The sequence below is a fragment of the Clinocottus analis genome, unplaced genomic scaffold (assembly GCF_023055335.1).
Source record: "Clinocottus analis isolate CAN_PGR_092001 unplaced genomic scaffold, fCliAna1.0.p SCAF_11, whole genome shotgun sequence".
NCBI lineage: Eukaryota > Metazoa > Chordata > Actinopteri > Perciformes > Cottidae > Clinocottus > Clinocottus analis.
In genome coordinates, this window is record NW_027175832.1 from 15,292,396 (window position 1) to 15,309,718 (window position 17,323).

The following is a 17,323-nucleotide window of genomic DNA, read 5'->3' on the forward strand; positions in this document are numbered from 1 at the left end:
TTGTTAAACGCTGGTGTGACTGCACAGGAGCCTCAGCTCAGTGTTGTAGTGTTTAGTGTTAGAAAGCTTGTGTAGCTTGTAGATTTGGCTTCCCATTCCCTTAGTTAAGAGGTGGTACAGACTGGTAATAGGTGTTGAGGTGCAGGTCTTATACTTGGTGCGTTTGTCAGTTTCAATGCCTCGAACCTCGTGTGTCCAATCCCGGCGCCCTGCTGAGCCAGCCCTTCAGAAAGCAAATATCTCTTCCCTTCACACCAAGTGCAAATAAACATCTGTACTTAAAATGCCCGTTGACTGAGACACGATGCAGGAAATAAAAAAATTTAAAAAACTCAAATAATACATGAAGTGAAATGTAAAATCCTTTACTAGATGTCCTTCCGGTTAGATTTGTTTTCCACTTAATCTTTCCTGGCTGGGGGCGTGTCCTGAGGCGGGTAATGGGGCGAGTCTTCTTCTGTGCTTTGTTTCTCCGGTTTAGTCAAGTGATCTTCTGTCGGCGGCGCTGCAGTTTGTGTACAGTTGATTGGTGCGAGCATTATGGGAGGCTGCAGGGGACAAAAACAGGGTCTATATAAGATGGCTGAATTGTGTGGAGCAGAAAACTAAATGTAATAAAAAGAAGACAGAATAGCCTTAGATAGGAGAAACAAAACCAAAGAATATACAGTTATCCCTCTGTCTACAGAGTAAATGGACTTTGTTTTTCATCGCACATCCCCATTAAAACCCCAATTTAATGTTGTGAGAGGTATTCCTGTACGAAAAGATAAAACGTCCCACATACGCAGAAGGAAAGTGGAAGCTTATCAAAGAAAACCCCACAGATAACGCATGCTTTGAGAGATAATGTGAGCTAATCTAACTCACCATGAGCACCATTGACATTAGCTGCAGTAGTTGTTAACCACAAGTCCATAACAGATGTGTGTGTATACAAGAACAACAAAACATCTACTCTAAAGGGAACAACACAAAAAAAGGGAGCTTAAGTTACACCAAGATGTTTTAATGGTAGAGTGTAAAGAAGCAAGCCCAGATCGAGTACCTGCAGTGCCATTCACAGACAGCTGAGCCCTCAGCAGCAGACTAGAGCACACCCACAGTAAAATAAAGGGCAAGGAGCAGCAATGGGAGGAAGGAGAGGGAAGGGTGGACAGTAAAACAGAAAGAGGCAGTTGGAACGGATGGAATTATTTAAAGGGGTTACTCAACTTAAGATTCTACTTTACTCTGCACGTTATTTAACACTAGATCTTTTTTGGTGTGTTTTTTTGTTTTTTTGTTTGTTTGTTCTTCGGGCAGTAGGCGGTCATATCAAACTGGTATTCACCACAAATCCACTTCCAGTCCAGAACTGGGGCAACTCCCTGCGCCACAGCGCTACAGTGAGGCAGGTGAGCAGAGTGCAAGGCACCAGGTAGAGCAAGGCCGGCTGACCCATCTGCATCAGGGCCAGAGCCACGAAGGTGATCAGCAGGCCGATGCCGTAAGCTGACAGCAGACACGGGGAAAGAGAGGGAGAGAAAGGGCAAACACATGGTCAACACTTTTTTTTTCCTGTCGAAATAAATGCTGTACTTTTACTCACAGGAGACATATAGTTCCCCACATGCAACGTTGATCCCGTACAAATGGGGCTCAACATAACAGCAGCGAATGTACATACCAATCGTACAGGCCACAAAGTAGATCCTGGAGGATTGTGTTAAAATGTCAAACCTGTGACAGTACGCCACCAGCAGACCTGACAAAGAAATAACAAGAAAGGAGCATTCAGATGAATTAACAAGTGAAACCACTGCAGTCAGCAACCGTTCAGCTCACTGAAGCTCAATTACTCAGGTCACCAAAGTTGTTTCCCTGCACTTTAATTCTAATATAACAGATACGTAGAAAGACATAATAATAATGGTATAATATAATATATAATAATGATATGGAATTAAATATGCAGCCATAAGCAGAGTTCATACATTTTGATCAATGGATTTTCATGACTTTAAAACAAACATTTTGTGAAATGTCGGTGTACACAAAAATGTAGTATTTTAACTAACAATGGGAATTCCAAAGAATACAGTATACCTTAAATGACACAAATGAATGAGATGCGACAGTTTCATTAAAAGAATAAACATATATGCTATATATGTATATGTATATATGTACTCGGCGTATGCCTGCTTATATTTTGAGCGTCTTCATTTTTAAAGCATATTCATTATTTAAAATTCAGCGTAAATGAACGGCATGAACATATAAATATAACACAAACTCTTTCAATGACTTTTCCAGGCCTGAAAATAACCATTTTGAAATGCTATGACTTTTCCAGGTTTTCCATGACCTCTTAACCCTGCATGAAGTGTCGGTGTTGAGCAACTACATCAATATTTTCTGCTCTATGGACAGTCTAAACTGTGACTGTGGTCATCGTTAGTGACACAATTTTCTGGTTGTGAGCACAAAAAAAACAACTCACTTTCTCGCTTTAATCAGTTTGAGGAAACCGGAGTTAATTACCTGGAACTAAGATATCACCAAAGCCCAGGAGGGAGAAGGGCCGGTCGCAAAGAGCCAGGGGAGAGAAGTTTAACCGTGGCACTTTGAGCACCATGGGAAGCTGGAGGAAACAAACATTAGTGTTACTCTTTTCACTCATTTTGAGCTGGAAATTGCCGTCCCCACTGACCCCAAAGGGAGTTGTGGAATTTAAAAAAACAAGCCCACCTTTTCATGAGGGGAGGAGTCAGAGGGACCAGCCGCTACCTCCACCATTATACTTTCACCGCTCTGTGGGGGGAGGGAGGGAAGCCATGAGTAACTTAAGTATGACACACCGTAACGGAGATCATAGACATCTGACTAGAATGAAAGAGTATTGACATACCTTTGTCAAGAAGGGTGTAATAAATACGAAGAAAACGTCGTAGATGAACAGGACAGACAGTAATAAGGTGCAAGCCTGCAGAGCAGAGAGAGAAAAATTTATTAGGTGAGTTTACAACTAAAACAAACCAAACGTGTTTTTACAAAAACTGAAACCTAAAAAACACCTTCCACATATAGTTTATATTTATGAGCGCTGACTCACCTTAAATGTGGGGAGTCTGACTGTTTTGAGCATGTAGAGACAGAAGGCGATCCCCAGGGCGTCCTGCAACACCCACGCCCACCTGGAGGATTCAGAACAAGACAGTGAGTCAGCCAACATCGTCATCATCATCTAATGTACCTCCAACATATTATCACACACATGCACAGGAAAAGACTTATGTCACCTAACACACAACAAGCAGTCAACACCCACAATGCAGTACATGTGCTCTCAAACCAGACGTCTTGAGTGTTTAGCCGGTGCTGCGGTTGCAAAGACGATCCTTTTCATAGAAATAAATCTCAGTAATTGTTGTCCATTTTCAGCCCAAATGATTTTTGCCAGGATGGTACATTTTGTAAATAATGGACCGCTGCACAGTTTAAAAAGTATTCACCGTCGTTCAGCACATTATTGGTAAATGTTAATGTCAAAACATGGATCAGTATAATTTTCGTTCCTTTGCTAAATAAGTGAGATGCTATTACTCAGACAAATCAGGTGGCAGGGTCTTTGAACGAACTACCTCAGAGCAATGCAGTAACATGCAAACAACTTTTCCTGAAAAGATATGTATCATTTGTTGAATATAGTGACAGTGCCCGTCTGTCTTTTGCTCTATTTTTAACACACTTACTGGTCTTCATTGCGAAACACCATCCAGGTGACACTGACAGCGATGCAGAAGGCCGACAGCAGCAACATGCGGATCTGTGGCCGTTTGTGCAAGTACGGCAAGTTGTTCTCTGGGACCCTGTGTTCACAAATCAATAAATATAACCATAATTTAAACATCTATAAACAGGGTAGAGGGAATTTTCAGGCTAAACCCTTACTTCCAAACCACATGAAGGTGTATATATATAGATATAGATATATATATAGATATAGATATAGATAGATATGTGATGAGACATTTTGGACGCCTCACGTTATGAAACCATATTGACGTGAACGGTCTCACCTGCACTTGCAGAAAGGGAGTCTCCTGACAAAAGGCCATAGACAGCTGTGGAGGCCGACAGAGGAGGCCAAACAGAAGATGCCGATGACCCAAATGGCTAGACCGCGAGGAAACAGTGGAGGCAGGCAGATTATTATCACGACAGCCACTTCTATTCTACTGAGGAAACATGTTTGGGGTGTTTTGCTCTTTGGAAAGGCTAGTCCTTGAATATATAACTAATTATTCAGTTTCACCACTGCGTGTCCAGCATTTAATGTGTTGGATGATCAAAGATGCTAAGTGGCCCATCAGCAGCTGCCCGTTTAAAAAAAAAAAAATCTATTTAGAATTCTAGATTTTGAAGCATTTTTTTTTAAATCTATTAAGCTCCTTTAGAGCATGGCTGGCCTTCAGATCTGTAAACTGCATCTACAGCCTCATAAAGCTGGACACTGAGCCGCTCTGCGAGAGGAAGTGAGGATAGATTGTCTGCTGTAACTTGGAGAAATGAATGACAATTTATAATTCCGTATCCTGCTTATCAGCTGCTAAAAAACATACTGCTAATAATAAGATAAGATCACTTTTTATTCGTGAAAATCCATTATCTTTCCAGGTCTCTAAGGCTCAAAGCCTGTAGATGCAGTTACAGAGAAGGTCAGCAAGCCGAGATCATTTGTCACACGAGGAAAATGCGGTTGACCATATTCTTCACCGCGTGTATATTGTGCATATGAATTAGTGAGTCAGGCCAGACCACAATGAGAGAGCACATCAATAAATACTGGGCAGACAGGTCTGAAAATGGGCTTCAAAATGTGAACGAATATCTTCAAATTGAGATTGAAACTGTGTTTAGATCATTGGTGGTCGAGTGTACTTGTCTGCATCATACCCAGGCTGTCATAGAAAAAGTAGAGTAGCACCAGCATGCTGCAGCACATGACCACGAACACACAGATCATGATGGGCGTGACGTCCACGGTCTCCTCGTCCTGCTTCTCCGCCCCGTCGTCCCGCTTGTGCTTCATGTAGCGTCTGCAGGAGGAAGATTGCAATTCAGAGAGGCGTGCCGACCTGAGACGGCTCGTTCGGGGCGTTCACAACTGGAGAGATTGATGATCTGCATCTATGCACACTCATCTGCCTGTGCCAGATTATTAAGCAAAACGGGGGGCGAGGTCAATGCAGCAAACCAGCCTCTTGGGTTTTGTCTTTTACTTGATTTATTTCAAAAAGTGTTCACGGAGGGTTGGTATTTGCCAAAGCAGCCAGGATGATCATCCATGTCCATAGTCAATATTTACCATCATTTGGTTGCCTGGCTGGGACTCACTTCCTTCCCAAGTTCAGGACACTGATTCCAAAATGGGGTTTTTTTGCCCGTGGTCCTGTGTGTCAGAAACTCCGTCTGGCTGTGCCCTCAGTCACCTTGGCAACTCTGTCAGAAAGGACTGACTCGGATTGGCTCAACCCGATGAGTCACTCGGGCAGCCTCAAATCAACAACACTGCCCTTTGGTGGAGTTGCAGCGTTACAATGCAGACAACACACTCCTCTAACAGGAAGAAAAAAAAAAAAAGGCACAAGCGTCCCAAGAAAACTGTGACTCATTTTCCCTGGAGATGACTCCCCTAATAAATGAACGGATTTAAATTTAGCTGTCGCTACTAAAAGCTCGCTAAGCAAAGGCAGAAGGAAACTTTGTGTCCTTGCATAATTTAATGTAGAAGAAGATGAATCGGGGTCTGTACATTACATTGTAACCAGCATCATCACTGAAAATCAACTTCCACCTTTGGCCCTAAAAAGACTTTTGTAGTAATTTCCAGTTTGGATACAAAACATTACTTTTAACCCATATATTGATTTGATCCTCTATTCTGGGAAAAAGAAACAGCTTTAATATACTCATCATCCAGTACACCACTGCCTGTAATAACCTGCACTTTATGTGGAGTTATTTCAGTATATATTGTTACCTTCAAACCAAACTAACCATTAAGAATCATGGCGTGATGACCCACATTAAATATTCGGTTCCACTTACTTCTTGGTATCTCTGCTGCCGGCCCAGTGCCCTCCAACAGCAACTGTTCCAACTGCCATCAAAAAGATGATCACCATGTTGTAGTCCAACACCGGCTCATTGGGTGCGTACATGGCGACCAGTCTTCCTTTGCCAAAGGTCTGCAGGAGTTAGCAACAACATTGAGTTAACCCTAAAGATTTTGTGAAATTGGTATTCAACACATTTCTCTCTCGTAAAATCTCATGAAACATGCATTATTAAACATTTGGTGAAGATCGATTTTGTTTGTTTTGCTTCTCAAGCACACCATAACCTTAATCTGCCTTTGCTGGATGTACAAAGGTTTAGCGTGGATACATTTAGGTGAGCTATCAGGGAGAGAGAAACTCATCCAGTAGAACACTGACAAGTAGACAGGGGTTTATTTTATCAACTGTTTCAATGCTTAGTGGACGGCCTCTCACCTTGCTTATCTCCAGCATATCAGAGTAGCTGAGCAGTGCTACAGGAATATCAATCTCCTCATACTGAGTCTTGTTTCCTGCTGGTGGTGTCTGGAATTTAATAAATAAAAACAAAAAAAACACACATTTCTGTTTTCCGAAGCACCAAAAATCAATTTACTCTTGATGTGCAACAAAGACACATCGCCTTCGGACAAAGTCATAAGCGGGGTTACCAGTCTGTCCTTGCTGACGATGAGCAGGCCCTTTGCGCCGTTGATCTGGGCCAGTCGGACCTTTTCATAGAAAGTGCAGTTGCCTCTCATCACCATGGGGATGCGATTTGGGAAGCCTCCCTCCGGGACGTCAGAGGGGGAGCACAAGATCGACGGCGTCAGGTCATAGATCGGAAGACGTGACTTCAAAACAAAAGGTTTGCAATGTTAACCAGAGCTGGATGACAATCTGTTATGGTTCAACACTTTATGTTATTTAAGAAAAAGACCCAGCATTTAATTAATGTTTATTTATTAATAGGCTGGATATACATTTTCCTGATTAAGGGCTGGATCATACGTTTTGCAACTGAGAGACTGAAGTCAGAGTATAGATGCAGTCTGGTAATAACTGATCTTCATAACCGTCAAAAATACTTGTTTGCATGACTAATACATTTGTATTCAAAATGAAATCATGCATGCATCTACTCCAGACTGCATTACTGGAATTAATTATGTTGAGATATCATTCATATGGATCAAGATTTGCCGCCGGTTCATAAAGCAGCTGCCGTAAGCACAAAGAGTAGAGATCAGATTTCAGCATCCTGTCCAGACTTTCTGAAAGATATTATTGATTACCTCCAATTACGTGCATACTGTCGTTGATCCCACTATTCTGTGGTTCTGTGAAGCTCACTTACTGCCTTATTGAGGTCCTGAGGTAGACGTGCCCACTGTGAGTTGAAGAATATGCAGTAATCCTTTCCTTTGCTCTTGCCCGTGTCACTGAAATGGGCCATGCCGTATTCTCCCACGACCTGTCAACGCCACAGCAATGTCTGTGTCACTTCACATAAGAAATGTTTGTAACTTGCAAAGAATAACCAAACATGACAACAGCAGGACAATGCAGTGAAATTGGACAAACAAAGCAACCCAAACTGACTGAGCACTGTAACAACAACAACTTGAGTAGAACAGGTGTGTTCCCTGTTCTACCATCTTGAAGTCTCTTCAGCGCACATCACTAACTCCACTTCTTCCCCGGAGTCTTTGTGCTTTCTCGCCTCTCAAGTTTCCATGGATTGTGGTTGTGTCTGGTCCTGCCTCCTGAGCCCTGCCTCCTGCCATGGCAGCCCTGCTGATGCGGCTCCTCCCGATGTCCTTCTGATGTCATTTTCATTGAATGTGCTGTACGTCTGTTACATTGTTCATGCTGTACACATGACATCTATTGCTTCTGGTCATCCGGGAAGAGGGATCCTCCTCTTGTGCTCTCCTGGAGGTTTCTTCCTTTTTCCCCTGTGAAAGGTTTTTTTTTCTTCGTTTTTTGAGGGGGTCATTTTTCCTGATCCGATGTGAGGTCCCGGGGCAGGGCTGTCATGTGTACAGATAGTAAAGCACTCCGAGGCAAATTATTTGTAATTTGTGATTTTGGGTTATACAAAATAAACTGAATTGAATAGTATAGTCACTGTAGTGAGAGGGGCTGACTTGCCATGAAGTTTAATCAACACGTGATCTAATCTATACGTGACATTGTAATGAGGGAATTATTGTTATAATCGAGGTTTACTATGAACAACATTTTGAGATCCGAAAGACTTAAACTGCTTGAAAACAATACATACTGTAATACATAATGTATTATGTTTAGTTTTACAGACCAGATAACAATTCCACAACTCACGGCAGTTAGTCGGCGGGTCAACGTGAAGTTGTTTTGGGAAGTGACATTACAATCAGTCGAGAGATAACCAACCCTGCATCATCACACATGAGTAACGAGCGTGATGTGCGCGAGCAGCGTCTCAAACACTGCGCGTCATAAACCTCGTAGTGGTTTCCGCGACGCAATAATCCTGCTTCGTTAGTGTTTCATCAATTGTGAGTGATTTTCCAGGGCCCGCGGTGATCTGTGCAAGCTAATGCTCATAGCATCCGAGCTAATCATTCCGAAACACGGCTGTTATTGTCCGTTATTGTCAACCAGGTGGCACAAAGCAGAGTCAACGGACAGGGGAACGGGTTTTGAAGAAATGCAGTCGGTCTCTCACCTTCTGGATGAGAACAGCGGCCCAAATCAGTATTTCTGGGACCCTCATGATGCCTAGCTTGTTGTTGTTTCCCCCATCGACCGACCAACCGCTTGGCTCGAGCCGCTCTCACGAGCCCCCACCAGCTGTTTCAACAAGTCACGCCCACTTTACTTTTGTGGAGGTTTTAATTGGCTGTAACCTCAAAAAGCGATTTAACGAGTCCCTGATTGGTTAAAGTTAAAGTCAGTCAAAAAGAAACACGACCCTGAAGACAGACAGACAGACAGACAGACAGATCCTCAGGGGGACATTATTTTGTCACAGTAGCAAGCAACATACATAGAAAACAGCAGGAATGAAAAATACTCAATATATTTTATAAAACAGCAGGGCGTATTAATTTGGGAAATGAAATAATAAAAAAGTGCAAAAATACTCAATATTTCTCCTTGGAGAAATATTTCTCCTTGGAGATTAAAAAGGTATTTTTCATTCAATATATTCAACAAAACAGCAGGGCGTATTAATTTTGTATATTACATTTTTTTTAAAGTGCAAACATGCAAACAAATTATCAACTCGTAAATGGATGGTTAAATGAATAAGTGTAATAGAAAGCATGATTTTAAAAAAATGTGTTGATGTATTATTATGGGTAAAGATAAGACTATATTTAGCAATATGCAGCATTATAGTAAAACAACAAGCTCCAGCTTTAACTTTCATTTTAGTTTTATAACTTTAAGTATAGCTTTTTTTGCGAATACTTTTTGACTTTAAAATACTTTTGAAATACAGGAAATATTATTACATTTAATTATGTTTAAAATGCGATATATTTTATTTTATAAAAAGTAAATTAGCCGAGTACTTTGACTACAGTTTGACAGAACACTTGAAGTGAACTGGCAAAGGTCAATAGTAATACATTTATGATAAAAAATATTATACATTTAGTTTCACTTGCCCCTATTGGTTACTCAGTTATTATCCAAGTTTACATACTGTTGTAGTTGTTTGTCGTTTTTATAAAATGTGTTTTAAGTATCCCTGGGATCGTTCAGTGTGCACTAATTGGCCTACGTAATACTAACCATGAACACGTATCTAACTATGGTAACATGTAATATTTGCTTTGTTGTGACCTGATTCAGTGCCTCTTTAATCTGGGCTGTTGCATGCTCAATCTTGCTGTTCATTGACGTACTGCAGCGGCTTGATTCACTCAACATGATGTCATTCCATATGTCCTTCTGTCTGCCATGGAGTGGTCTACTTCAAGTGAAACATCGACACCGGAAAACAAGCGATTTCTGCCTTCAAAATAAAAGAGTAAACGTTTGCTTTACTTTGCATTCTGCTCGTTTGCACACTGCGTTGGTTGTGTTTTTTAGCTTTTACCAAAAGACAATGGTTTTTCCTCTGCATTCTGGTTTAAACCACTGACATCCATACTTCACTGCGTTTAAGTGCCCATAATGATGGGCTCACTACAGTAAGTAATGGCAGAGACTAGTTAAAAATACAAATAAACAACTTGTTTAAAAAAATAATTGTACCTTTGCCCAACTAAGTGCTATTGCAAATATATATCCACAATCCCATAATTCTGGCGACAAAATAAGTCAATTGGAATAATTTCCCCCCTAAAACCAACAATTCCCTCCCTTCAGAATAAAAAAACAACAGAAAATCGAGTGCAATTAAAAGTGATGTTCTTCTCAAGTCTTTAAAAAATAAATAACCCCAGAAACACACTAAAGTACAGCACAACATACAATAAAGGTATACATGCAAGTACCATATGCAATATAGTATGATTACTTTTTTTTTTAACTATATATTCTCTACTTACTACTGCTTTACAAAAGCATGCTTAGACCTACGAAAGACACGTGGCTGTAACGTCAGTAGAGAGCTTCAGTGCTTAATGCGGTTGTTGTTATTTTGAACCGAGAGACCGGAAGTCCTGTTTTTCACACGCTAGCTTGACTCCGGTCAGTCTGGATTATTCACACAACTACTTTTGAAGAGGAATGCAGCGTCGTAGCGACTCTTAGCCAAACGAACTGTACGTATGCTTGTCTATTTGTATATGTGTATATAGTGCTTTCACATTGTATTTGGTTAAATGTTTACTTTGCAGTCAATCTGCAGAGCTGTTGATTGTATGTTTTTCAACTAACTAAACCGGTGTTTATACGTCAGCTAGCTTGTTAACGACCAGCTAAGCTAGGTGTCTTCCGTAGCTGGTTTCTCCTTATTTGTTCCTTAAAATATGTGTCTTTTTGGTTAATTTGTTGGTTAATGTTTATTAGTGGCACGAGTTTTCTTTTGTATTTGTGGCTATAAACGCGACAGTTTTGCTGTTTTCACAACGGGAAACTGTCTCTTCTGTCTGTTTTGTAAAATCGGTTGCTTTAAATGGCAGATTCGTCATATTTTAATCCTTAAAATCTACAATCAGAAATGGTTGTATTTTAATGGTTCGCTTTTTTTTTCATAGACCAGCCACATTAAACAAGATTTGTAAAAAAGGGCAAAAAAAACTCGAACATTTTTGTATATCAAAGTCCCTTTAATTGAGTGCGAGCTGGCTGGTCCAGGGCAGGAGATGATGTCAGTAGGATTGGTATGCAGAGGTCTGACATCAGCCAAAAAGTCTCTGAAAACTAAAGCTGAGCAGGCTCGGGCCAAATAAGGAGTACAGAAGCCCAGGTAGTCAGTCTGGTCACTAACCTCCCCTAACAGGCCATTGGTTACTGTTGTGACGTCCACACCATCCGCTGCCAGTGTTCATTGAGTTTAAATCTTCTTTTTAATTTCCAATGCAGTGAATAACAAGGCATCATCTTTCCAGTCGGCGCACCATGGCTGGCTTCAGACAAGAGGATGTTGAGTTGTATTATGAAATGGAGGAGGAGCTGGGCAGGTATGTTCTCCACATGTATTGTCGTCCCTTCTCTCGTTAAACGGATAGTACCTAAAAACACCCATCTGGTGCCACGACTGTAATCAGTGTTACGAAAGACGCTGTTCAGACTTGACTCCAACGTATGTCTTTGGTGTCCCAGTTCCAAATACAAGTGTGAATGCACCCGAAACACCGCTGTGATTCTTTAGGTTGAGAATATATTAGCTGCGTTTTGAAGTATGTGCCTAGCGTGACTGGTAGTTTTTGAATCAATGTATGTCCTAGTTGCAGCAGTTTTCTTTTCAAGCTGAATTGCTGAGCGAGCACAAATAAAAAAAATTTCGTGCTTCTCAAATAAAAAAAAATGCGAGTGTCAAGTGTATTCAACTTACACATTGTTGTTTAAGATGCATTTTAATGCCGGAGATGAGCTGCAAACTATCCAAAACATTAGATTTGATGAAGGCCGGAATATTTAAGTATGTGTCAGCAACATATTAAATGCCCTTCTGCATATGGCTTGACATGAGTCATCCCGTTTTGATAGTTTGAATACAACTTTCTACCCATGCTACTTTTTCTGCAGTGATGCAGCAAAACCTTGACGTCACTGCTTCTTAATGTGACTTTCCACCTTCACTGTGGTGTAGAGGCTCTATAGGAGAGGCGTGCGTGCGTGCGTGCGTGCGTGCGTGCGTGCGTGCGTGCGTGCTTGTGCTGAGATATGCAGACATTACATTCTGCCTGATCATGCATTATGAAATGCTTTCTCCTCACCTGCACTTTTGTTTTATTGTTCTTATAGGTAGTATTAACTTTTCAAACAAGATTCTATAAAACACAACTAGATTACATTTATTTCTGGACTTAGAATAGTTAAAACTGTAAGTTACATATATACTGTTTTAGCATCACTTCATGTGTTTAAGGTTGTTTTCTGGGCAACTAACGGTAATTTTTCTTAGTTATTAGTATTAGTATTAGTATTAGTTAGTATAGTGTTTCCCAACCTAAGGGTCGAGACCCCCCAAGTATGCCACTAGTGCTATTTCATGGGTCACAAGGTCATTGCAAAAACATCTTCTTTATAAAGTAATTTATTCCTTAAAGTGTCCTCTAAAATGAGTGAAAAAGGTCTTCAAGTTAGAAGAATAGAAGTAGAAGAATACTTCTGCTTGTTTCCGCTGTAAATTGTTGTTTCCAATAATTTACAAAGTCAAGCAATCAACATCAAATGTTTTGGTTGAACTACATTTCCACGTTGAGGCCATAATCTGTGACCGGGGGTCACTCGAAGTTGCTTCAATTTAAGGGGGCACAGTCAAAAAAGTTGGGAAGCATCAACTTGTCCTTCACAGGTACTCACAGCCCAAAGAGATGTCTTGATATATCTCTGTACTCAGCCCCCAAGAACTCAATCCCTAGGACAACACAAACAAAGACAAGCAGGTCTATAATATCCTTATTGTATTTATTTAACGTCCCTGTCTCCTCTCTCTTTTCCGCAGTGGACAATTTGCCATCGTTCGAAAGTGTAAAGAGAAGAGCACGAGTATCGAGTACGCAGCCAAGTTCATCAAGAAGCGCCGACTGTCGTCCAGCCGGCGGGGGGTGAGCCGCGAGGAGATCGAGCGCGAAGTCAACATCCTGCGGGAGATCCAACACAGCAACATCATCACCCTGCACGACATCTTTGAAAACAAGGCCGACGTGATCCTGATCCTGGAGCTGGTGTCCGGAGGAGAGCTCTTTGACTTCCTGGCTGAGAAGGAGTCTCTAACGGAGGAGGAGGCCACGCAGTTCCTAAAGCAGATCCTGGATGGCGTTCAGTATCTACACTCCAAGCGCATCGCTCACTTTGACCTCAAGGTCAGTGGTCTGTGTGCTGAAGGCGGTTGGTCTGTGAGGCCCGGGGTCGGCCGTCGTAGTTGACACGTTAGTGAGGATTCCTGTTCAGTTGCAAGAAGTTGTTTACGTAACCTTAAATATTTTGCACTTGTGTGTGCAAAGGGATTTTTTTTTTCAATTTTACACTTTTATTTTAGTTTCTACAATTGTGCTGTTTGTTACTAATTGATGAAGCCAGATACAAGTAAACTTATTTTGTTTGTGACATATGCCGATTGTTGTTGCTTTCATGGCATTTAGTACATTCAGTCACTTATAGCAGAAACCACTGCTCATCAGCATATACCAGTTCTCACCGGCATAGATCACTGTTTATTATGGGCGATGTATAGAAAACAGTGTAACCTCTCCCATGTCTGCACTGCTGGCCCAATGTGTGATGAGGTAGCGAAAGAATAATGTCATGATGGAGGCTCTTAAAAAGTTGTTTTAATGTGAATGTACAATAGTGGCTTCGCTCGTTCTCTCGCTAATGTTTAGCTCTATTTGATCTTTCAGCCGGAGAATATCATGCTGCTGGACAAAAATGTCCCTAACCCCAGGATCAAGCTGATTGATTTTGGGATCGCACATCAGATCAAAGCAGGAAACGAGTTCAAGAATATTTTTGGAACGCCAGAGTTTGTCGGTGAGACCTTGTATTCCCTTCCTGGATTAAATATGCGCTTTTTTAAAAATCTGTTTTTGTGTGTTTGCATGTGCCCACTCTGGCAAGTAAGCTAAACATTGTTGGTGTGTTTCAGATCTCCACATCTGGTTTGGATTACATTGTTCATTCCTCTGTTCTTTACAGCTCCAGAAATAGTTAACTATGAGCCACTTGGCCTGGAGGCAGACATGTGGTAAGATGCCAACATCTTCTCCCCCCTTCTGAAGCTGTACACTGACCCGTGTGACGGTTCACATTAATGTTTGCTTCTTGTCTTCTCTGCAGGAGCATCGGAGTCATCACATACATACTGTGAGTAATGTTCCACATCACGATCTCTTGTTGACATCTGCGGAAACATAAATCACTTCACTCCTCATCCATGTTGTTTGTATGAAGCTAATCCTTTTATCTGTGTTCCTGTAGACTGAGTGGCGCTTCACCGTTTCTGGGCGAGACCAAGCAGGAGACCCTGACGAACATCTCGGGCGTCAACTACGACTTTGACGAAGAGTATTTCAGTAACACCAGTGAGCTGGCGAAGGACTTCATACGGCGTCTGCTGGTCAAGGATCCTAAGTAGGAACTTTTCAAATGTATTTAACACCAAGAGTAAAGGAAAGAAATCTCTGTTTTGTAGACGTTTAGGGAAGTTTCTGCAATTTTCTCACTGGAGTATTTTGATTTGCAGGAAGAGAATGACAATTGATGACAGTCTTGAGCACCCCTGGATTAAGGTGGGTTTTTATTTAATTATCATCTATATCCGTTAGTTAAGTTTAAAATTCAACATAAGATTTTAGTTACTTATCGGGTTCAAACTCAAACACATTTAAATGGGTTTAGTTCTTATCGAATCGAGCGAGAACGATATATCAGCAGATATTTGCCTATGCAGATAAATAACAAGAAATTGCATTACAAGTGTGTTAAAGTTAAGTTTGACATTATTTTTAAACTCTTCATTGCATAATGTGTCTGGTCAGTACATTAAGAAATCAGCTGATATAGCATCATATTGGGTTTTTGAGGTCAGTAGAAATACTGGTATTTTAGAGCTTGTCATCAAATCACCATCGTTATTTCAGACCGTAACATTTTTCCCTCCGCAGGTTATTAAGAGGCGAAATGTCCGCCAGGAGGAGAGGGATCACAAGACTGAGCGCCGACGCCTGAAAACCACTCGTCTGAAGGAGTACACCATCAAGTCGCACTCCAGCATGCCTCCTAACAACACGTACGTCAACTTTGAGCGCTTCTCCCAGGTCCTTGAGGAGATCGCGGCCGCCGAGGAGGGCCTGAGGGACCTGGAGCGCAACCAGCGCTCCTGCCGGGAGGATGTGGCGGCGCTGTTGTCCATATACGAGGAGAAGGAGGGTTGGTACAAGGAGGAGAACCAGAGCATCTCCAGCGACCTGAGCCACATCCGCCAAGAGCTCCAGCGCACCCAAGCCCAGCGCAAGAAGAGCCAGGAGGAGGCCCGGCTCACCATGCAGGCCGCCAACATCCTCAAGCGCAAGTACGGGCGCCTGGAAAGCCGCTACGAGGTCCTGGCCGAGCAGGTGGCCTCTGAAGTCCGCTGGGTGGAGGAGCTGGTCAAGTCCATGTCGCCGGACAAAGACGGCCTCGGCAGCATGCCCTGAGTCGGGCTGAAGTGCATCAATGACACTTTGATTCTCCGGTATCCTCCTGCCGTCTGCACGTGTCCCACACGCTGCGGTTTGAGTGGGTCAGTTGTCATCATAAGCTGTGCAGCCGCTGCCCATCAGGAAAATATTCCACCCTTTTTTATGTCACGCTTCAGAGAACCAGCAAGAAGCTCTGAGGCAATACGTTGAACCCATTCCAGTTTGATTCCTCTGTTTTTATAAGTTAATTTATACTTTTTTAGATTTTACGTTATAGGGTTATGTGACAAATAATTCAAAGTTTGCAACTATATTGGCTTTTTTTCTTTTCCAATTTTTCTTTTTGATGTAATTACATCTGAATGTGTTGGTGCTGTAAAAGCCAGAGCTGTCTGCTCTTTGGCTCTTTGGCTCTTGCCAGTTGCGTGAGAGAACTTCTATATTCAACTTATAGTTTCATGTTTGTTCATTTATCCGTTTACATTTCCGATTGGTTTGCAGCTCACATTAATTGTGTCAAACTACAAAGGATGCAATAATTGTAAACTAAGAAAGATTTAGGTTAATGCTTTATTTTACAGATCTGTCATTAACTAATGATTTCTTCAACATTTCTTGCCAAAGTTTCGTGGAAAGAACTAGAGACTGAAAATCAGACTGAACTGAAACTGTTATTTTAGTTTATTAAGGTCTTCCAGAGAAATTTCAATAAATGACATTACTCTATTCAAACCCCAGTAAATATGTATCCACCACGCAGCCAGGATTGGAAACTATATTCTTTATCGACACGTGTCACGTCTTACCTGTCCATCTGATCACTCTCTATAATCGGCACCAAATGGCATGGCTCTTTCCTGGAAACTGCCTCGGAAATGATTTGGAAATTAAATAAATTGACAGACCTGTAAAAATAAAGCACCAGCATATTTCGAATGTATAAACTCATCTTTGCAGTGCCTGTTAACTGATCGATCGCATCGCCTCCGCGAGCACTCATCCGTCATCGAGGTAATGACGTCTCTATCACATTGATATTGCTCTATGTCTTACACACAACAACCTTTGCACAGCAGCCTTGTAAACCAAATAGTGCGCATGGAATCTTTCTCTTTATACTGTTACTCTTGTTCCTGTTTCTCTTTTTGTTCTGACCATCGCCGCAAACTCCAAACATTCCACTGATAAGTCTCATGTCCATGCAACACATTCCCCATGCATTGAGCAGGCGGTGTACAATACAGGCGATATATATTCTTCAGTAGAGAAATTGCACTCAGAAAATTGTAATGTATTCCAAACTCTATTTTAATCTGTCTTTTAAAGTGTCAAATGAAATGCCTGGGCTTGTTTCAAATAAACAAAGTTATCGCTCTAATCCAAGTCGTTTCCATGTGTGGTTATGTGAATGGTAACTAACCCTTGTAAAGGGACAGTTTATCC

At 41.5% G+C, this 17,323-nt stretch overlaps 2 protein-coding genes across 3 annotated transcripts; one reads left to right on the forward strand and one right to left on the reverse strand.

Annotated features, from left to right (window-relative positions):
• Positions 1 to 349: 349 nt before the first annotated feature.
• sppl2 (signal peptide peptidase-like 2) lies at positions 350 to 8,939 on the reverse strand. Of its 2 annotated transcripts, none has more exons than XR_011080096.1 (15): positions 8,800 to 8,939; positions 7,444 to 7,560; positions 6,758 to 6,940; positions 6,543 to 6,632; positions 6,097 to 6,236; positions 4,942 to 5,084; positions 4,065 to 4,161; positions 3,738 to 3,854; positions 3,098 to 3,179; positions 2,894 to 2,968; positions 2,734 to 2,796; positions 2,527 to 2,626; positions 1,670 to 1,747; positions 1,049 to 1,494; positions 350 to 548 (listed from the first exon to the last, which is right to left on the reverse strand). XR_011080096.1 is itself a non-coding variant. In XM_068602439.1 (15 exons), exons 1-15 carry the CDS (start codon positions 8,845 to 8,847, stop codon positions 402 to 404), a joined length of 1,641 nt encoding a protein of 546 aa, XP_068458540.1. In that variant the 5' UTR covers positions 8,848 to 8,939; the 3' UTR covers positions 350 to 401. The 2 variants fall into 2 exon arrangements, 1 of the variants encoding a protein (XP_068458540.1); XM_068602439.1 differs by having other exon boundaries at positions 1,334 to 1,494.
• A 1,801-nt stretch (positions 8,940 to 10,740) lies between these two features.
• Positions 10,741 to 17,249, forward strand: dapk3 (death-associated protein kinase 3). Its single transcript, XM_068602455.1, has 9 exons — positions 10,741 to 10,852; positions 11,616 to 11,713; positions 13,204 to 13,564; positions 14,102 to 14,231; positions 14,397 to 14,445; positions 14,538 to 14,564; positions 14,679 to 14,831; positions 14,944 to 14,989; positions 15,365 to 17,249. The coding sequence occupies exons 2-9, from the start codon at positions 11,652 to 11,654 to the stop codon at positions 15,893 to 15,895; spliced, it is 1,359 nt and encodes a 452-aa protein (XP_068458556.1). The 5' UTR covers positions 10,741 to 10,852; positions 11,616 to 11,651; the 3' UTR covers positions 15,896 to 17,249.
• Positions 17,250 to 17,323: the final 74 nt, after the last annotated feature.